This window comes from Macadamia integrifolia, chromosome 8 (assembly GCF_013358625.1).
Source record: "Macadamia integrifolia cultivar HAES 741 chromosome 8, SCU_Mint_v3, whole genome shotgun sequence".
Taxonomy (NCBI): Eukaryota; Viridiplantae; Streptophyta; class Magnoliopsida; order Proteales; family Proteaceae; genus Macadamia; species Macadamia integrifolia.
The window spans coordinates 4,249,612-4,272,488 of NC_056564.1; the positions used below are offsets into that span (position 1 = coordinate 4,249,612).

Sequence of the window (22,877 nt, forward strand, 5' to 3'; positions counted from 1 at the left end):
CATACCATGTGGAAGTGTATCCATCCTTTGTTCTAGGAAGAAGAGACACGGAGAATCACATCCATTCAATTCAGGAAAGAGTTATGTCCACGACTGGCGCCTGAGTGCACACTGAAGCACCACCAGTAGGAATGTTAGACATTCACGAGGCGGGGAGGTCATTCGCCCCACATGGCACAGCACTTCTCGGACTGTTCTTTTTACCGTTTGTTTATACGTCTTATTGTTGCACAACATTCAACTCTGGAATGATGTATGAAATTGAATGTTTGGCAATAAAAAACATATAAAGAAATTTAATATAACTGAAACGAGTAATAAGATCAAAAAAGAAAAGATGAATAAATAAATTAAAACTATCTTATGAGTAGTTCCAACACAAAATAAGTAGAGCTTTTGAGATGACAGACGTGAGCAACAGAAGCCCATTTTGAATGCTCTCATGCGAAATGATGATTTAATTCAGATTAACAAAACTGACCCGAGGACAGACCTAAAATGACAAAGTTCAGCTGTCGCAGTTCTGGTTTTGCCATTTAAGCCACTTTCCATGAAAAGCAGCTGCCATGAGATGCTGCGCCCTTGGATAATTTCACATACAATTTTCTGATCAATTCCTACAGTTTTAAGAAAGTAAGCAAGGACTGACGACCACCTCAGTCCTTGCTCGTAACTCTGAAGAGGGGCAACCACTTTCTCCGCCTAATCGAAGGCACTACCTGTGGAGCTCCCATTAGAAGTGAGGCTCCAAGAGAGTTACAAGTTCAGTAAGCCCGGTAGCAAGAAACCATTTGCCTTTAGCCACTTCAGCGACACTGAGAGGCGATTGCATTACAAACTGCTTCCAGTGAAACAACATTCTTTCATTCTATGACTCGACCTGGCGAATAGTGCCACAAAGTGCACCTAAGAGGATATTGTAATCGTGTTTTAAAGTAACATCATATCATGAAGCTTACATCCCATCACGTAGCTGATTAAAACACTTCTTGTGATCTGTCCATTATGCAGTGTTCGGCAAGTGTTCATGACCTGGAGAGTAACTTAGACCCAATCCCCAGAAAAAGGGTTACTCATCATCGCTTCCAAGCTCGCCACAAGAAAGCAGGCCCCAAACTCTCTCCCCCTCCCCACCCAACATTCCCAGAAGCCGCCTTGAAAGGTCGCCTCCGAATTAATGGCATTCAAATTAAACCAAGAATTAGTTCACATTAACCTCCCTAAAACTATAGGGCTCATCCAAGTTGCTGCAGCGACTACTACTTTCTCGGCTGCAGTGCACCACAAACCCAACGAGCCACTGGCTTCACTTCGTGCATTTAACCAACTACCAAAGCAAACTGCAGTTGATGACAAGATGAAAATCTTCACCCAGAATCACATGCATAATAACCATTCTAGACCAAATATTAAACTAACTTAAATCAAGAACTAGTTTCTATACCCAACAATGTGAGCAGTCTTTCATGAAAGCATGCGTCTAACATCCAGAAAAGATAATGCTGATTTAGCTAGGAAAACCTCCACAATCTATCTCATTAACTGGAATTCCGAGGATTCAATAAGAAAATGGTTAGTAGATATCTTCTACACCAAACACATCATTTACAATCACCAAAAAGAAATAAAACCAAAACTGAGTTAGAAACGATTATATGATCCGATCTAAGATGAATAAAAATGGGAAGACAATAAAGCATTAAAGCCTACCTTAAATTGGTATCTCAACTGGCTCAGCTATGCAAAGGATAACTCCCAGTCTTTGAACTGATAATTGGTGAAGCTGCAGTCAATGGTTAAGTCTCTGCAGCAAACCTTCTTTACTTCAATCAATCAAGGGGACATCAGTTCCCGATCCACACCCCCTCCCCCCAACCCACGTCTCTGGATGATGTGAAACAACTAAAGAAATGATAACAAAATAAAAGAGGAGTGCACAGCACAGTCGGCAGCCGTCCATTAACCCATGTACCATGTCAATCAAACGGGCAACAAAAGATAAAAGCCCAAGCTCCATAAACCACACTTTTTAACAGTTAGTGACTTAGTTCCTTCTGTATTTTTCACTCCTCAGAATAGTAGCATATTCCATAAAATACACAAAATACTTGGGATAATGCATAATCATCCACCATGAGAATTCCATAGCAGAAGACCTATGAACTAAATGCATGGAGGATCTCAGTTTATCTGCATTGATTCAGAGTGATACTTCTCTAAATCGGCATCAAGATCATCTGCAGATACCGGTTCACGACCTCTTCCCCGTCCACGGCCCCTCCCAAATCCACGGCCACCTCCACCTCCACCTCCACCACCACCACCACCACCACCACCACTACCGCCACCGCGCAGCCGTCCGATCGCACCACCCCTTCCTTGCCCACTGCAGCAGGGTCATAACGAAAAAAAAAAAAATCAGAACAAGGAGTCCAACCATATAAAAAGCATAATGAAGTAACTTGAGATTTTTTTTCAAAAAGGATAGAATTACAACCACATTACAATTCATATGGGTGCAAGCTAATCCTGAAAGCAGCAATTTATAAACCTATAACTTTATGGGCCTATCACGAGAATGGTAAAAGCATTACGGACACTGTTAACAGACCTGGTAGCAGATGTTAAGGAGTTATCACCAAAACAAAACACCAAGAAAAAATTCCCTTTATCAATCTAAGGATCAAGCCCATATTGCCAACTTAGTGCTAACTCATATTGTAACACAGGTTCTCCATTCAGTTACACAGTTATTATACCACTTGTTTTTATCCTAAGCAAGCATCAACTCCACTTTATTTTGGACAAAAAATACAATGAAATGTCATCAGGTGATTCGAATTGGCACAACTTTCAGAATCTTTTACCGTTTTTCAGTTATCGGGCCTAATAACAAATGGTGGTTTGCCTCATTTCTAAGACGAAAAAGGCCGACCCTATTCTATGCCAACATTTTCTCTTGGTCATCATGCAATCTTATATAGCCTTATTAGTGCAAAAAACACACATTTAAAATGTAGTCTACCTGAGCAGGAAGGAAGAGAGACAAAGGTGCAAGGCACTTGTGAGTGTGCAAATAACAAGGAATTTTTTTTTTCTTTTCAGAGCATGAAAACATGATTTATAATATCAGAAAAATTCAGCAGAATAGACAAAAAAAATAAGAACCGCAACTCCCCCACCCAAAAAAAAAATCTAAAATTCGACAGAATACTCATCAAGAAAAGGAAGACCAATCAACCCCCCCCCCCACAAAAAAAAACACACAACAACAATTTTTCTTTTCCTTTGTGGCCATTACAAAAATTGAACTTGCCAACAACCCACTGACAGGATGGATGCCAACCGCTACAATGTCACTGGTACAGATTAGTAGAATATTTGTCATTCTAAAAACCGAAGAAAGTGAGCAGCCAATGACTGCCCAATTTTGATCATTTGTGTTCTGAAAAACAAAATTATTTTTAACTGAGCATCACACGAAATTCTACACTCCCGTCTCTAGAATTACAGACCAAAAATTTGCATCAACCTAAGGTTCAATGTCTGGATTCTGCTATGGCAGCACTGAAATATGAAAATGACATACCTCCTTGGGACAATATTAGGATTCCCAAATGCACCATTGGGAACTGCAGGGCCAGCACCAGGAGTGACAACATTTGTTCCCACAATCTCTATCTTCATTGGCTTGCCATCAAGCTGAACATTATTGTATCTCTTCACAGCAGCTAAAGCATCCGCCCGCCGTGAGAAGACAACTTCAGCCGTTCCCTGAGAGAGAGCAAGAATCTTTCTTCACTATTGACGATTTAAGGAATTCCTCAGACCATATAATATAAGACTTGATAATATTACCTTTGATCTCCCGCTCCTGTCATAATGGACTGAATACCGTTTCAGGTCACCAACCTCTGAAAACAGTTCCTACACAAAGCTAGATATTAGAAAGCAATCACCAGAATATAGATTATAATTCATACTAGTAGATCTTGGTATCCATACAAAGCATAAGATTAAGTAACAATAAGCAATGAATGAATGATATTTTAAATAAAACAAACATAGTGCTAAATAAATCAATATTGTATTTTATGTAAGCTGAGAATTTCACAGATAACCAAGCAGGCAGACAATAGAACCTAAAGAATTTAGAAGTATCTCCACATCCTAGAACAAAATTGATACCAAATAACAAACTTCTACATTGGTTATATGGTCAAAGTGCAAAAGCACAAAAGTGAAGTCAACTAAGCATCATCAAACTACCTCAGGTCAACCACACAAATTATGCACCAAACTTCCACACCATTAAAAGCCATATTTTCTGTAAATCATATGGACTCGTAACCCTTGTCATTACTTAAACCCATTTCATGTTCAATCCTTCTACAATGTCCTTTTAACAGCCTCAAATTACAACAAAGACCCCTTTCCCAGGTAATCTATTTGGTTCCTCTGTGCATATTGTAAAACATCTAACGAGTTTACAACATTACGTCACCTATTAGATTTATAATTCTTGTTTCCATAATGACTATCATTACTAGTGTTCTGAAAAATCATCTTAGTAATCCCACATTCTGTACATGTTTTCTTTACAACTGTTCAATAAAAAAGTTAAGATTTCAAGTTAACAGTATTCATCAAAACTACAACACACTCTAGAAAGACCTTCACATTCTCTTTGCAAAAATATCATGATGCGGATCCGGGTTCCCAAAATCAGGGATTGGATCACTTAGGGCCCACAACAATGATAAAATATCTCAAGGTAATGGTTGAGGGGCAATCTTGTAAATTCAGGAACACTCGAGCACTTAAAATAGTGGAAAATAACTAATAGGGTTAAACTAGCATAGAAAATTAAAAAAAAAAGGGTTTTTAATTTTTTTTTTGGAATTATAAGGAGTAGGGAAAATAATATGTCAACTATGGAGAATAGGGGCTTGGTTGTAATAATAGGAATAACTCTTTTAAAACAAAAGAAGAACTTGTTTCTTCTTCCCGATAGAAACCATAGCAGGCGGTAGACCAGCAAGCTTCAGCGGGGAAAGATCCACCAATTCTTGTCGGCTGGACTTGAAATTCTGGGTGAAGGGTCGCCTCAGCAGTCTCTACCTAACCCAGTTGAGCTCGGCTTCAAATAGTACAGGAGAGGACAGATCTAAAGGCCTGCAACAGCATCTGGCGCAACAGTATGGAACCAGGTCTGAAACTGGGTTTGATTCTCTTAGTGGAAGGACCCTTTGAGGTTAAGAATCTAGGGTTGATGTCGCCCAAGGGAAGACATCCTTCGCTACAGATCTCAGTTTCTTCCGATAGGTACCAATGGAGATCAACCTCCAAATCTAGGGCTGGAAGTATCACCCAGAACAGAGTAATTTTCAGGTACAAGAATTAAACAGCAAGAAATAGGTAAAAAATAGAGAACAAAACGAAGATCAGAGGGGAAAAGAAGGGAAGGAAATTCAGAAAGGGAAGAATGGGATCACCCACGGGTAGCCATGGTTCACAACCAAAAAAAAACTTAATCAATTTCATTCAATCTAAAAACTGAGTTCTCCATTACAGGGCTATTTAAATAAAAATAATGACATACTTTTGAAAGCTAATTAAAAATGGAAACTAAACCTAGATAGCAACTAAAATAAAAATCAAATCTAAATAAAAGACTGTTAATCTAATCTCTAACCAATAAAGGAAGTAAATAAAAATCAAGTCTAAAGATAGCAACTAATTCCATCGCTGCATCATATCAACTTTGATTCCTCTCCTTATTAATGGTTAAACCAAGAGGGAAAAAATTGAACATTCTAGTCTTTTATCGCAATTACTATTACATTTCTATTTCAATATTAACTAAATTAGTCTATTTATTATAAACTGTCCCACCCCTTCTATACACAATGTCCAGTTTGATATATCTCCTTATTCCTGGTTGAAGGAAGTTAATGAAAATGAGGGTTGTGTGCATCGATCTTGACCACTGCACATTTCTATCCCAATTTTGACAAATTAAAGCCCACAAATCTGTATAAGCTAGATATCCTAAAACAATTTGACTACAAAGCATCCTCCACAATTCCAATTTCGGATAATAACTCCCTCTACAATCTCACAAAATTGGAAGTGAAATAAATGATCAACAATAACATAAATCATGGAACTACATCCTGATTTTCTAGTCAACCCCACAATGATATAAATGCCTAACCCTGTAAACCCACAAAACACCAGTACATATCCTCAAAAACATAACTGTAACCACTTGTAACCAATCTCTTTCCCTAGACTTGGCGAAATTCTCTTTTTTAAGTACTTCAGCACAAGCATGCTCCAATCAAATAAAGACCAAGTGAGGATCATTATCTTAAGGGATGACGAAAGGTAAAAACAACGATGGAAAAAGAAAAAGACACCAAAGAGGGAAAAAAAAATTAGAATAGAACTAATAAATTAGTCATGTTCCCAGAACACAGTATGTTAAGATTTAAACGATTAGGTTAATCACGCAAATTCAAGCATCCCAAATACTTCTTATGGTATGCAATAAATTATTGTTGTTCCTTTACAGCTAGCCGTTCCTGAGGGAATATTGGCAGTACCATTATTTTCTTCCCAGTGAGCAATCATGAATTTCAATTCCTTGCCCAATAACCATCAACCATCTTTACTATCGGCATCAAATTAACTTTTAGTTGGCTCTTGGGTGCCAATATGGCAAATACATACCAAGCACCAGACAAAGTGATGCAATCAGGGGACCAAAAAGCCCAGTACGAACTGCTTATGGGCCCACCCAATCAACAAGACTCCAAGTTTTAAAAGTGAATGGTAGTTTGGTAGATAACCATAAATATAAGGTGCTACTAAGATGGATGAAGAGGGAAAAGATACAAAAGAAAATAGTATTTATTGATCAGAGGCAGACTAGGCAAGAAAATAGCGTAAGGACAACGAGTGAATGAGAAATAAATGGAGGGGTAGTTATGGAAATCGTAAGGTTTTAAAGGAAACAACCCACGGCTGAGGTTGTCTTCACCCTTACAGCAACCAGGGTGGTAGAACACCACCTAGTTTGATTGGGAGGGATTCCTTCCTTGGATCACAAATCAATTCAAAATTTTCGGTGAAGAATTGCAACCCATTTCCCTATTGAAAGCAACTAATTACCACCTCAAATAGCAAGCGATTGAGTTGAGTTCTGAAACTGTGACTAGCGGTAAGCATAGGGCCCGGTCTGAGATTCGATTTGTTTCTCACTACCAAAGTTGGCTTTGGTCACCAGAATTCACAGACTGGGTTGCCCATGGGATGGGCAATAAGACACCAAATCTGGAGATAAAAAGAGCTAAGAATGAGAGATATTGATTAACTCTCCCTCGGTCCTGTTGGTTGGGTAGAAACAAGGAAAAGGATTAAAACAGAAATTAATGGAAGAAACGAAGAAGAATATGAAGTATAAGAAGAAGATTCACAGAAGAAAGGAAGAGAACTAAGAGAGGGTTACCTGAGACAAGAAGCAAGCTGAATCGATAGAGTAGGCGAAGACGATGAACACTACTACACAGCCAACCGGCTGCCTCAAAGGCCACACAGGCACACTCAAAACTAAAACTCCATATTTCATTCTCTATGTTCTCCATCAAATTGCAAGCATAAATTAAAGAAATATAAAGATCCTGAAAATAGAAACTACAAACAACTCTAATCAAATAATAAACTAAATCAACCAAGGAACAGTAAACTGGTACCTAAATCAAATCCTTACGTAATCTATCAATCCTATCTAAAACTCCCACATACACCCAAAAAAATAAACCTACAAAATAACCACAATCGCATGCATTGCCTGGTTTGGATAAATTGGTTCAATGATGAACCAGACCCTTTCCTCTTTTTTCTTTCAACCTCCATCACAAAGTCAAAGAGACAATCCAACTACATATCAAAGGCACCTTCTTTATTCATTGACAATGTTGAATGTTTACTTACTCACAAATTGAGCCAAGATAATCATGTACAAAAACAGCAGCATCAAACATCAATACTCCATGTAGTAAGCCTATATCAAGTTTAATGACAATCCATATGCTACCATACTATCAATGAAATTCAGATGACTAAAATCCTCAATCATCTGGGGTTTCTCGATTTCTTCGGCACCTGAACAGATTATAAAGTTGACTAAGATTTACAACAATCATAACCCCATTAGTCTAATCTTCAGGAATCACTAACAATCCTGTGGCCTTTGGGAAGACACCACTAAAAACTTCACCCACCTCAGTTCTGAAGACCGTAGCTTCAAACACAATTTGAACTCTCACTTTTAGAGTGGAAAAACATCAAGAAATCCCACAATTTAGTACAAAGAGCACCATAGCAAAGGAAAATATTGCCTCATCCAACCACTCAAACACAAAATCATTGCAAGGAAAAAATTAGATCACCAGCTAATCCACTGACCAGATTAAAGCAACAGCAGTTGATATTCCTTTCTATCAGCTACAAAATAAGCAACTTCCAGCTCAACTAGATATCCAAAAATCTTCCCTCTAGAAAAATCCATGAACTGCATCTCTGAAATGCCCAGACTTTTCAACAGAATCAATCTTGTAACCATATGGACCATTAGTGAAATTTCCTAACAATGAGATGCTCACTGCCAAATAATGGATTCCACAACCTTCACAACCTTGGCAAATATATTCCTTCTAATGAAACACCAAAACAAATGCATCCTGATCTCAGCAAGGACTACTACATTCCTGTGGAGAGCTGAGTAGGGGCAATTAACTGGCACATGAGCCCACTAGGGGAGAGGCCGATAATGAAATATGTATGTGGCATGCATGTTGCTGGGGTCCAACTGGCTCGTTTCACCACACATAAACATAGGAAGCCACCATCATCATGATAACTTTGCAGCCCAAAATTTTCTCCCGTCAGTGCTGGAAGTCACCACAGAACCCAGGTTTTTTTTTTCCTAACTGGATTCACCTCATCCCACAGTAAAACCTCAAAAAATAAATAAATAAATAAATAAAAATTACTATAACCATCTGACCAATACCATTGATAAAACACAGATTTTCTTCAAATTTTATCCCCTCCCCCTCTCAAAAGAACCAAATGAAGAAGCTACTCAAAAATATAAGCACCAATGACATTATAAAGCGGGGATGGGCGACAAAGTTTTGAACCAAAAAAAGTGAAGGAAAGAAAAGACGGTGACTCTTACTACTTAAATCAATGAACAGAACTTTGAAAAAAGAAGATGATCTTACTTTGATATCCTCGTTCGAGACGCCATAGTCCAGGTTAGAAATATAGAGCTTGGTCCCGGTCTCTATTGCGGAAGCTCGACCTGCCTGTGCCGGGTACGCTGCCATCTGGTCAGTGAACATATCGTGCTGCCATGATGAATCGGGCGCTTGAGCCGGCTGCGTATAAGAACCAAAAGCATTAATAAAGGGAAAAAAAAAACCGAAGGAAAGACAATGGATGGCTACTGTAAGGAAAAACAAAAGCCCAACAAGAACTTACATAACCCAAATTCAAAAGAAACCAAAGAAATACGACAAAGTATTTGAAACCACAGATCGAAGTAAGAAACCCTAAGTCACCTTTCCCATCGAATAAGGCGTCGTTCGATTCGCGCCGCGATTGGGAAATCGCCGAGCAGGCCCAGGACCTGATCCTCTACCTCTGCCTCTGGAATTTCCCCCTCCTGATTTCTTGTTGTTCTTGATCAGATCGTCGAGAGACATGTCCAACGCACTGGACATTTTCGATAAATCTAAATTAAAAACTACCGATTAAACGATATAATAAAATCCAGAGGAGTATAGAAGCAGGAGAGAGATCGAGATCCGAAGAAACAAGGGTTTTCGGAAAGGAAGGAATTAGGGTTTTGCAGAAAGAGGGGTAGAAAGAAAAGACCATTCGGGGGAAAGAACCCAAAGAAGGTCAGCGTAGCCGCACGAGCTGACCTTATATCATATTATTTACTAACGATCTTGTATTTAAAGTAAAATCATTTAATCATTGGGGTTTCGTGGTGTAGTTGGTTATCACGTCAGTCTAACACACTGAAGGTCTCCGGTTCGAACCCGGGCGAAGCCACATGTTTTTGTAATCACATTGTGGCCAGTGCTCCATCCATCCGCACCGGTGTGTTGGGAGGCAGAGAATGATTGTTTCTAAATTTTATCCTTCCCACCTTTTAATTTATGGTTCATGTGTATGATTTTGTAAGGTAAGTTTCACTATTGTTGTGTTTTTCATTTTAATACTTTTTTAATTTATTTGAGGAGGAAAATCTTGTTTTGCGTCTATCATTAAAATTTATAGATGACATTTTTCAATTTCTTTAATTCCACCAATGTATAACTGATCATGTGCAGGAGAGTGTCCAAGTACCTAAAAGTCCTCACATCGAGTTACCAACTTCTGATGTAAGATTATTATTTTTGCCTTCTACGTGGAATGTAACAAAACTTTCCCACAACACTAGAGAACTTCTGTTCGCTAGCATCTAACAAATGCATCTTCTAGATTTTGTTTTTTCAATGTCTTTAATTCCACCAATGTATAACTGATCATGTGCAGGAGAGTGTCCAAGTACCTAGAAGTCCTCACATCGAGTTACCAACTTCTGATGTAAGATTATTATTTTTGCCTTCTACGTGGAATGTAACAAAACTTTCCCACAACACTAGAGAACTTCTGTTTGCTAGCATCTAACAAATGCATCTTCTAGATTTTGTTTTGTGGGTTTGGGTTGTAACGAGTTTGAAGAGGTCCTGCATAACTAGCCTTAGAGAGATCTTTGGAATTCATTGTATGTAAATCAGCATGGAAGAGTTGAGTTGGCAAAGAGAAATGTTGCTGTTGTGGTAGTAGTAATGTAGAAAACCTACGGGCCACGGCCCATCCCTTTGGAATTGGATAAATTATGGGCCCATGTAAGACCTGCGATTTGGATGGCCCAGAAATGTCCGAGGACCACAAGAACCATATAAACTCCTTGAGACTTTTGCTTCCCAAAGCATGATCCCTTGCCTACTGACTACCCACTTCATACCAAAAAACAAAAGAACAACCCACTGTTGTTCCTTTTAGAAGTTTCTTTTCGTCCATGGTGAAGAGATCCCATTTGAATCAATGATCATAATCTCTCCTCTCCCTTATTGTACAAACTCCCAAAACTGCCATTGACTGTCCAAAGAGCCCCAACAGTAATAAAGGTAGTGGCCGTGGTGTAGTGAAGAAAAACTCGGTCCTTTTTTGAATGAAGTTTGCATTCTATTTTAAAAAAAAAAAAATCCGAATTTAAAAGAGAATCCCTTGATCGCAGCCTTCCGATGGGCAGGAGAGATATCGTACATAACTCTGGGGAGATGTTTAGGGGGCGTTTGGTTCGAATTATCCGTTGGATCAGATTCTAAGGATTTAGGATTCTGGATCTAACTCATATGAATGAGTTTCTTTGGAATAATTACCTTTTGGTAAAAAAACTGTTTGGTTCCCTTGATTCTGTCATTTGAGTCTGAGTGAAAAACTGTTTGGTTACCCTGATTCTGTCACTTGATTCTGAGTGAAAAACTGTTTGGTTACCTTGATTCTAGCCATTGATTCTGAGTGTAAACTGTTTGGTTACCCTTGAGTCTTTGAACCCATGTTCTGTTGGATTAAAAAAAAAATCCAAAAAACAAAACCAAAAACCAAATGATTTTTGCCACAAATCACAAATAGCTTGAGTGTAATTTGTGATTTTTGATTTATTCTAATTTATTATAAATAAAAATAAATGCTATAAATTATACCGAACACTTGTAAAAACATAAATAAGTCAAATAAATACAAATAGAAATCAAACTAAAGAGAGCCTAAGACCATTGATAGCTAGAAAATCGAGGATGGAGAAGTCGAACCAATGCCGATGTAGTTAAAGTTGTTTCTGTTATACAGTTCAAACTAACCTTTTCAGAAATTTTCCTGTCCAGTTTTTCTATGGACTGTACCATTGTGATTTGAGAGTTCTTGGCATCGGCTAAGTTCCTAATGCTTTGCAGTTTCAGACTCCCAGCAGTCGGACTCGCATTTACAACATCTTCAAACTAAGAAAATATAGGAATTTGTAGTAGCATAAGCTCTTACTAGTCCATTGAAGGTAAATAATGGTACTATCAGGCAGACTCCTCTACCCCCCCCCCCCCCCCCCAACCCCTACCCCTTTTCTCTTTCCTCAATGCAAATTTAATGATACATAATTATTTATTCATCTCAGTTGCCACCCAGGGATGCAACATAAATGATTTTGTACCCTGTGTTGCCTTGCTATTCAAAGTAAAAGAAAGAGGATGACACTGTATGTAAGGATGAAGGGCTTCCTCATTTATCCTGCATGTGTGTTGTACTGGAGACTAGCTAGATAGAATCATCTATCTGAATACTGACTGCAGGAGCCAATTGAGAATCAAATTGTTGTTTTTCATCCTTCTCTTAGCTTCATAAAACTAAGTGAAGAAGATACATTTTACCTCAAATGTATGATCTTAAGCAAATTCGAATTCCCTAAAGTATATGAGTCTCCTTACCGTTCCAAGATCTGTCATCTACCTAAACCCTTGGAAGACTAACAAATGTTCCTCGAATTTGTCTTGGTCCTGTTGGTTGGTGGCTTTAATTTGTTCAGTTTAAGCACTCACTTGCCTGTCATAGTTTAATTTTTTAGTCTCTCAAAAATTAAAAAAAAAAAAAGAACTAGAAACAAAAACAGACCAAATCTCCAAGATTTCTTATTTCTTCATCAGAGTCGGAGCCAAACATGGAGAATTATATATACAAAGACAAAATCCAGAAAAAAATATGAACAAACTACATTAAGGGACAAAAAAAGGGCAGAAGAAGAAAGGAGGCAGAAATTTTCAAATGAATCCTAAGAACTTAACTCTGCTCATGACTCCTCCTGGAGACTGAGAGATGCTAAGAAAGACAGTTGCAATACAGAACTAAGGTTGTATTTGCCATCTCAAATTTCAATCAGACTCCAATGAAAGCTCGACATTGGGATTCCCAGTGCTCCTTTGCCTGCTTCATCCTCTCCCTTCTTTCTGTCCGAAGCCGTTCCTCCCAATATTCATGGCAACTGTTGAAAGATGCAAAACAGAGGAAATGGGTCAGACTACATTTCTTGTTGAAAGCAAAAGGGATGAAACTTAACCATTTCATCCCACAATGCACATTATTTCTTGTTTTGGTTCAGTAATGCTGCCTAAACATTTAATATTTTGAGTGTTTTTAACAGAGGCATCTTGAGGTGATTAAGTCTTGAGATGACAGAAGCAGATTAGTAACCAGACATGCAGTGTAGAATTCAGTGTTTGATCAATATGTACCTGCGACTTAATAAAATGTTAAGCTCCTCCAAAAAGACAAAACCTTCAAAAACTCTAGCCTGAAATCCATTTCAGAAGTTAATTCATTGAACACAAACATACTAGGATTTGAAAGATATCCAAAATGAGGCCCACCAAGTGGTGATTCCTGACTTGCATTGACACAAGGATAAGGAAGACAGCTTCTATTGCTGTCACACAAGGATTTAATAAAGAAAATAAATAGAACAGATACCTCTCGACATAGAGGGCATTTTGCTTTATGGTCTGTAGACTTTAGGCCATCCACGATGCTTACTGATGCTGCAGAGCATGCACACATGTAGCAGAAGATATGGCCACATGTGAGAGACACTGGATCAAACACTGTGTCCTGTCAATGATAGAAACCACAGAAGAATCAGGAGATTTGATGAAAATGATATACAACATTTATTTAGGTCCTCACAATTATCCAAGTTAAAACACTAAAAAGATTGTCTATAAACTTAATGGGAGGCCAGGCATAGGGACGTCAAGTTTACAGTTCTTATCCAGGGTATACATTATGATACTATATTTGATCAAAAGATAAAATATCTTTCCTTTTAAGATTAGGAGTTCTCATAGTTGTGACAGTGTCCAAAAGAATACGACACATTGATACCACATCCCAGAAGGAAACTGACAGTAAAACATTTAGGAGATATTATGTAATACAACACTAATACTGATCAGAAGATTATGGCTATCATCCTTCAACAATTCTTCAGGTTGATTGTCATGACATGAAAGTTTCCTAAAAAAAAAAAAAATTCTCAATCGATGTTTATCATCATTTATTGGGACTGAATTCAGGTGCAATTGATCAACACACTTCACTGACAAAACCCAATAGACAAACTCACCAAGCATACAGAACAAGTAAGATCAATATGGAGCTTCACTGAATCAAAGATCGCACAAGAGAGTGATGGAAACCGAATTTCCATAATCTTAAGAACACGCATACGAAGAAGAAAAAATCACATAAGAATGGAAATCTCACCTTAAATCAAGCTTCGATTTTGCAGATTCAAACCTCGGATTCGATCGTCTGATTTGGAAAGAGGGTAAACCCTAGATATAAAGTTTACAACCTGAAAAATAGAAACCGAACTTCAATAATTTTAATAAAACACAAATGTAGGCCAAGAATACAAAGAAGAGGGGAAATCTCACCTTCAATCAAGTCGGTTTTAGGCAATCTTCTCAGATGCGAGCATCTATCATGGACAGAGGGTAAACGTGAAAAACCCTAAACACAAAAAAAGAAGAAGAAAAAGAGAAGGAAGAAAGAAGAAAAATAAGAAGAAGAAGAAGACGAAGACGAAGACGAATACGAAGAGGAAGAGGAAGAAGAAGAAGACGAGCTGAAGAAGACGAAGACAAGTAAGAAGAGGAAGAAGAAGAGGACGATTTACCTGTTTCTCACCTCCGTCGCTCTGTTTCAGGGAGAACCTCGATCGGGTCTCAACGTGAGAATCGCAGGAAACCGAAGATTTTGTGTCAAGGTGAATCCATGTTTTTTATACCAACCCAATAAACCGTGACTCGATTCCGGATTAACCTATTGAGGTTAATCCTGATGAATCATGTATTTTAGTTGAAATCCCTGATTCTACTGGCCACCATGACTCCGAATCGACTTTTCACAAAAATGAACCAAACGGTTTAAATTTAATGAGAAACTGATTCCCTGGGATCTGGTCCGATGGATAATTCGAACCAAACGCCCCCTTAATGACCTGAGGACAAGTGGGAGAAAGAAGGAAAACCCATGATATGATTTGCCGTTATTACTCCCTCTATTAGTTGAATGTCCATAATACCCCTCCCCTTTTAACCACATCTCCCCCACCCCCCCCCCCCCCCAAAAAAAAAAAAAACCAAGAAATGAGAAGGGCTATCTTCTCCACTGATTCAGCAGGAACTGTGGCGGTGCTTGAAGTAAAATAGGATTGCTATTAGTCAAAATGTAGTAAAATAGGATTGCTTTTAGTCAAAATGTAGGGGCATTGAAAGTGTCCCCTTCCTTGCCCTTCATTCATTGTTGGACCATTCCAATTCCCAATTCCTAAGGTTGTTTGCCTACCAGTTGGAACTTAAAAAAGGAGGGGTCACAGTAGTGTGGTCTCCACGGGCTGTTGTTGCAGTCCCCCACCTTTTTCTTTTATTTTTTTTCTAACCACGAGTGATACAGCTAAATTATACGGCTCAGTAGGATGAGGACATGCGTCACCCACCAGAACACGTGTCGCCCACCAGGACACGTGTCACCCATCAGGTAAGGAGTACAAAGACTCTATCACGCTCTATCACGACGTTTGCATGAAGGGAATATTCCCTACAAGAAGGACGGACGTATTGGAGCGGGACTCAGAGAGGGAGGAAGGTGGACCCGAGAAGGACAAGGGGAAGGCAAGAGAAAACCCTAGACCCTAGGAACCATATAAGAGGGCCCGAGAAGAAGGAAGAAGGTAAGCATCAATACCCTCACCATTACTCCCTTACTGAAAACTGTACGGCCGACCCTAACTTGAGCATCGGAGGACTAACCCCGGACAAAGCTCTGGGCCTCTACCATCTGTGCTTGTGCAGGATCAACTCATACGAGGTTTTTGGTAGCAACAACGAGTATCCAGGCCTTCGACTTGACTAGTCATGTGTGCTCATATAGATCCCATAATCACATAGACCAGACCATACTAAGGTTGAATAAGAATCATTCAGCTTTTACTGAAAATAGTAAAAAACACTAAACACCCCGTATGAATAACCCAAGGTGTTCCCCGCCCATTCTCTTGCTCCATTTTATTATTTGATATCTCAGGTTGGACTCAACTCTTAAGTGCAACTGAAACTATGTAATGACTTTAATTTTTTTGAAGTCATTATTATAATCCTTAAAAGTCGGCACAACTGAATACCTTCAGGCTTCAGCTGTTGCTCTTAATGTTCCTCCACCATTTTTAATTCTAAAAGCATTCAATTCAGTTGACCTTTGGGGATTCTCCTCAATCCTCATTAGGATCCCATTCTTCTTTTCTTTCATTTTTTCATTCTGTCTTGAGAAGTTTTCTTGGGGGAGGGGCGTGTGGCCATGTGGGATAGCTTATTGCCATCCATTGATGGATTTGTTGTCAAAATATGTTCATCAATGTTGAGTTTGTATCCCCAGCATCCCATGTGCGCCAAAACTATATAAATCATTCAACTTTTTCCAAAACCAAAGAAAATTAAGTAAAATTAAGTATGTTAATTAAGGACGGAAGTTTCCCACGATGTTGTAGTATGAAACTCGCAGCAATAAGAGAGAGAGAGGTGATATCAAAATTTATTTGAAAAAAATTCAATGCGGACCCCACGACTTATTATGGCAAGAGGAATAATTGATTATCTTACCAAGCACTGCTGGTCAATCGCCAATCTACTGGGTGTTAATAAGGGCAATGGCCACCTCCTGCACACACTCACCATATATATGCATATGATAGGGTATGATCCCACGATAAGGTATGATCCCACAAACTCCTACCCTGAATGTTGATTATTCAAGTAGAAGCAGCCACCACTAAGCTAAACTAATGTCATGGGGGAAGTTGTGAACTCTATCCATCTGTACTACACATGGAAACAGAAGATCTAACAACTCTTTAAGTGATTCATTCATATTATCCCCATTAACCCGTCTCTAGCCTACCCGATCTGCTTTTCCCCAAACCCGATTTACTCCCACCTCTCCTGCCTCATTCACTCCTCAAAACACAACGAAAAGGAAAACCCTAAAGAGAAAGAGATTTCATTCTATCACTAGCGCCCAAATGAGTATAAATAGTGAGGACTTTACAAGACATGAATCAACCTACCCTAGTCTGCAATACAAGAAAAAATTTCAAGCTTTAAAGCTTAATAGCTGCATATACCAAATCTTAATTTCTTCTGAAAAATGAAGATTCAGGGAGAAAACTGCATTACAAGATTTAGAATATCCTCCATAAATGGAGACTTCCAAAAACCCCAATGGGGGTGACCAACTGCCCATTTCAAAACAGAGTGGGAACAACATTCAAAGATCTACTAACATGAATAAAAAAGCAAGACTCAAAACAAGTTAGTAAGACTTGATCTGAAATGATGAATGAAATCTCAACCGGATAATGAAACCCAATCTCATTTAGGTTTCTAACAGGAACCATGCAGTCTGAACTTTGAATGGCACACCACATGCCTAAGGCCATCTTGAAATGAAATTTGAAGGGCCAACTGAAGCACAAGAGCCTCTCCAATAAGAGGAGAGCTACGAAACAAGTGCAACAAGATGGATCTGCACCCTAGCCCCATGGCTTTTGGCCTCGCCAAAAGTGCTACATTTATATATATATATATATATATAAAATAAGATTCTATAGGAAAACCACAATGAGAGTTAGCTTGTTGTTGGGAAGTTGGAGAGCATGAAGTTTCTGGAATCAATGTTAAAGTTTCCTCCACGTTTCTATTCACCATAGAGATCCAAACACTGAAAGGAGGCAACTCTACAGAAGATCTCGAATTTTTTTTTTTTTTTTTTCGAGATTCAGGGTTATTTGGAGAAAACTAGTGCGCTCAACATGGGACACGTGTCATCTTTACTTCTAGAAATATTTCTTTGGTGCCTTAAATGATAGTGGTCCCTTAAAAAAATTGCAATTTAATTTGTTGGACAAGGCTCAAATTAGGTAGACAACTAAGCCATTGCATTCTCTTTTACATGTCAAGTTTTGATTCAACAAAATTCATCTAAGTGAAAAATTAAGTGTTCAAAATCCAAGATCGTGACAGAGTGCACATTAGTGATTGAAATACTATAAGCATGCATGAATATACACGAGAAGATATGCAACCACATAGAGTGAAGGAGAAAGATTTTCTTCGCCTTTATAGTAAGTTTCAGCCACCACTCTATGGTCAATATAACTCTCTTCCCTTCCCTTCTATATTACCATCCCTTTGTTCCTCAATTCCCTCTCTAAGCCATTTGAATCCTTTGCTCGACTCAGCTTGAGAGAAAATATATGATTGAATATGAGTATAAATTCTAAAGGGCGTCTATTGGGAACTGAAACTGAATACCGAATCGATATTGAGCCGAATTAACTGAGTCGAACTGAACTAAATTAAATTCAGTTCAAATTCAGTTTGAGTATGTGAATATACTCCTTGGTTCGGTTTGATTTCAGTTTGAGGTGTAAGAACCATCGGTTTGGTCGATCGAACCACCATTGGTTTGGTCGACCGAAACCAAACCGAATTGTCTTAAAACCAAAAAAATGAAAGAAAAAAAAAAAAAAAAAACATGGTATAGTAATATTGTTAAGACTCAAGTGGGATTTTTTCAATATTCAATTTTTAAAATTCAAAAGTTTATTTTGCAAGCTTTTTTTTTTTTTTTTTTTTTTTAAGGTGGTAAGTTTTTTTTGTAATTTATTATCACCTATTTATATGCTAAGAATTGCAATTTATTATCACCTATTTATATACTAAGACAATTTTGGAGATAACAATGGTCATAAGGCCCATAACTTGAGTCTATTATGGCATTTGGTCCATCACATTCATGGTTTAAAAATGAGATCGTTTTCATAATCGAATAAAAAGTAAAGTACAAAATCGAATTAAAATTACATATCATAACCAAATTAGAATTGAAATCAAACCAATTTGAATTGAATCGGCTTTAATATCTAAATATAGAATCGAGTCAATTCTCGATTCAGTTATAATCCACTTTATCATTATTTAGATTCAAATCGAGACCGAACCAAATGACCGAAACTAAACCTATTGCCACCTTTAATAAATTTTGACAAGTAATCTATTTAGAATGTCCATTGTCTATCCAACTATTGAAAAGCCACATCTTCTGATTATATGACATGATGTGACATTTTTTCTAAGACGGTCATGAAAAGCTTATCTTGGCGTGCCAATGAAGTGGGATTTATTTGCTATTGGTAGAGAGCACACCGAATTCCATTTTTTTTTTTTTTTAATAATGAGAAAATTCTAAGATAATTACAAATCTACAATTGATTGGCCCAACGGGTGTTAGAGCGACTTCCATTTTAAGGACGGCCATAATAAAAGCCCCGAGGTGTTGCTTGTGGGACATGTGCTTCATGTCAAATGAGCATTACTCAGATTTATTAGTCTTTTACATCTATTAATAATGGGGAAGAGGTTAGATGTGTCATCGGTTTTCTTGGAGTTAACGGCTCTATCAATTGAAGGGTGAAAGGAACACTAGAAATTTTTGTAAGGAAAAAGGGAGGAGAGAGACGAACACTGATACCCTTTTCTAACATTTAGGTAATTGCTTATGTGAGCATAACACTAAAGGATATGCATCAAACTTATAGTTTCACGAAAAGAAAGTAACTCTTCATGTTAACATGGGTGGTGACAATAAGTCATCACCATTTATGTCCACACGAGATAATATTAATAATAAAAAAAATATGGCATTAATGAGGGTAACTTTTTCATTACCCAAAATATCCCCATAGGGTAGTACGGGGTTTTAGCAGACATCTATGCCTGAGTTCCAGGCCAGTGTGATTAATCGTGGTTATACCAAGCAAGACCAAAAAAAAAAAAAGATATCAAACTACGGTCGGAAGTTTCCTTACTGAGTGGAAGGTGCGCTAGCGTCTTTCTCTCCTTGGGGCAAAGAGGTCATAGTCTTGGGGCTACTCCTTACTCTACAATTATTATGGGCGCATAGGGTTTGAGACAAAGAAAGATCAAGCCATCTCCCTACTCCTTATAGATAAATATGACCTCTAAGCATAAGAATGTGAATTTGAAATCGAAACCATTTATCTAGATTGAACAGAGCCGTTTACATTGAAATCGTAAAATCATTTAGTAAATTGTTCGATTATGGTTTCAAGTTTCGAGTCAATTAGCTAAATGGGTTAAAATCAAACCGAGCCATTTACCCTGTGGTTTCAAACCGAATTGAAACTGTGAAAATCGAATCATTTAAACCATCAAAACTAATCCGATTAACCTGTTTAAAGATTAAATAAGGTGGTTGCAAAATATCATTAGTATCTCATTTGATTCAAATATTGACTTATGTAAGCCTGCAAGTAATTCTAAAGGTAACTTGCTCATCGTTTGGAATGCCGATTAAATTAATCAAATGCACTAAGTAGAATGTATACTGATAAAAATGCTATTTTTACTTATATCATGGCATATTAAATATATATATTTTAATATTATAACACATTATCTAAGAGGTGGGGAAAGAAGAAAATCCTTGCTGTAAGTTTTACTTACTGACTTATTAGATGCGCTTGAGACTATTTTCTATCAAAAAATATATATTTTTTTTGCTTAGTTGTTTAGTTGTTTTAATAAAACATAATGGTTTGCATTTCACATTTTCAAGATTGAATCGTTTATCACCAAAAGCAAATTTTACGAAACATGTAAATAAACTAGCAAACCGATTGCTAATAATTTAGAAACCATATGGAATAAACCAAAACCGTTTGAAATTGTGAAATCGAAACCGTTTAAAAACTGTGGAAACCAAAACCATTTAAAAATCATGGAAACCGAAACCGTTTACTAAATGGCTGCAATTTCAGAAAGTGTAACCGTTTAGCAAATGGTACAGTTATGGTTTCAACCAAAATATATGTGAATCAAACCAAATCGAACCGTTTAAACTGAAACCGAACACATTAACACTCTTATCTCCGCCTCCAATGAGAGAGATAGAGAGTGGAGGAAGGTAATCGTAACATCATCTCTCAAACTATTATGGGAAAAATATTCACACGATGCCAATATATTATCACCATCTCACACGAGCTCTTTTAATTGTTCTCTCTTCTATCTTGATCATTCACATAAATGATATCGTTCTCCACGTCACCATTAATGGAGTGAGAGAAATTACGTCACACTAGAGTCGTGGGAATCCTTCTCTCAACTATTATATATGTATAATAATTCTATTCAACTCTCTGTAGGTGCTAGGTATAGTTATTCTTATCAACTCCATTGCATGTTTTTAACTGTTATTGGTTGTGGAAGTTCTCCGAATATAACCTCAAAATTAGGCCAAATTCAACAGCTTTTATTTTATTAATTTTTTTATTTTATTTATTATTTGATACTAGATTGAGGATAGGCACAACAAATTGTTTCTTCTTAAAAATTGTAGTTATTTTTTTGTTCTTAGCACGGAAAGTACTTTATGGTAGTTGACATTGTAACCGCCAAATATGTATATATATATATATATATATAAGAATTTATAGTTATAATTGATGATGGATGATGTAAGTTAGATGTTATTTTGAACATTTTAAGATTATTATAAATGATACTTCAATCATTCAACTTAAAAAATTTTCTATATCATAGTTAGGAATTTAGGATCTTGTTTAGTAGTAAATTCATCTTTCCTTTTTTTTTTGTTGCTAACGATGAGTATCTAGGTATTTGGCCTGACTAGTCTTGTGGGCTTATAGTGACCTTATAATCGCATGGATCAGGTCATACCAAGATTAAATGAGAATTATTTAACTTTCACTTAAAGCAATGAAGAGCACTAAACATCCCATTTGAGTGGCCCAAGGTGTGCCTAATGGGAGTCGAACTTAGGACGTCTAAGTTTACGGCTTGTATCAAGTTCGTTGATCACCAACTGCGCTACTCCCTTGGGTCAAGTCATCTTCCCTTTCCCCCATATGCATGTCTCTATATCTTTTGGATGTAACATTAAATTTCATATTACATTAAGAAAACTTTAGGGAAGGAGTTGACTTTTTTAGAGTCAAAGACCTTTTTCTTGTTTGGTGAAAGAAACAACATAAACAATAATAGGGAAGAAAGCTGAACAGTGGATATGCATATATCATCCCTATGCTTAGTGCTAAATAGTCGATTATAGGCACAACTTTAAAGTTTATAAATCCAATATGTACAGACGAGAACTTAGACATTGCACTCAACATATATAAAATTTAAGAGATCAACTGTCATGGCCAACATTCATCATAGTCTTGATTAAGTCAATTCCCTTCTGACAAATCGATATGGATCTCTAATCTCAAAATAAAGAAGACTCGAATTTCAGAATGCATTCTAGACCCAAAATCTAATCTAAAAATACATATCAAACATAACCTAATTGTCCAAGTGAACATTTATTTATAATATTGGTCTTAAGTGTGAACAACAAGATGCTATTACAAGGAAAAAAACTTTTTCTAATTTCGAGGGAGTGGGAAAGGGATGTTTCAAGGCACAACCCTTACAATAAGTCTTCATGAGGTTTAAACTATTTACACGCTTAAACATTATAGTCCCTTGGTTTCTTATTCAAACAATATTCAGAATTCCTTGGTCAAGTTTGAATTTTAACAATTAAAAAATAAATCAAAA

At 37.4% G+C, this 22,877-nt stretch overlaps 2 protein-coding genes and 1 non-coding gene across 5 annotated transcripts; 1 reads left to right on the plus strand and 2 right to left on the minus strand.

Moving 5' to 3' along the window:
* Positions 1–1,976: 1,976 nt before the first annotated feature.
* LOC122087276 (THO complex subunit 4A) lies at positions 1,977–9,987 on the minus strand. The gene is made up of 5 exons (XM_042656355.1): positions 9,633–9,987; positions 9,294–9,449; positions 3,859–3,927; positions 3,590–3,774; positions 1,977–2,386 (listed from the first exon to the last, which is right to left on the minus strand). Exons 1-5 carry the CDS (start codon positions 9,792–9,794, stop codon positions 2,182–2,184), a joined length of 777 nt encoding a protein of 258 aa, XP_042512289.1. The 5' UTR covers positions 9,795–9,987; the 3' UTR covers positions 1,977–2,181.
* A 70-nt stretch (positions 9,988–10,057) lies between these two features.
* Positions 10,058–10,131, plus strand: TRNAV-AAC. The gene has a single exon. It is a non-coding gene; the product is annotated as a tRNA-Val (tRNA).
* Positions 10,132–12,789: 2,658 nt separating this feature from the next.
* Positions 12,790–15,000, minus strand: LOC122087395 (E3 ubiquitin-protein ligase BAH1-like). Of its 3 annotated transcripts, none has more exons than XR_006142750.1 (6): positions 14,852–15,000; positions 14,610–14,653; positions 14,437–14,527; positions 13,645–13,782; positions 13,410–13,468; positions 12,790–13,159 (listed from the first exon to the last, which is right to left on the minus strand). XR_006142750.1 is itself a non-coding variant. In XM_042656508.1 (4 exons), exons 1-4 carry the CDS (start codon positions 14,378–14,380, stop codon positions 13,054–13,056), a joined length of 387 nt encoding a protein of 128 aa, XP_042512442.1. In that variant the 5' UTR covers positions 14,381–14,395; the 3' UTR covers positions 12,790–13,053. The 3 variants fall into 3 exon arrangements, 1 of the variants encoding a protein (XP_042512442.1); XR_006142751.1 differs by having other exon boundaries at positions 14,610–14,685; positions 14,852–14,993; XM_042656508.1 differs by lacking the exons at positions 14,437–14,527; positions 14,610–14,653; positions 14,852–15,000 and adding an exon at positions 14,297–14,395.
* Positions 15,001–22,877: the final 7,877 nt, after the last annotated feature.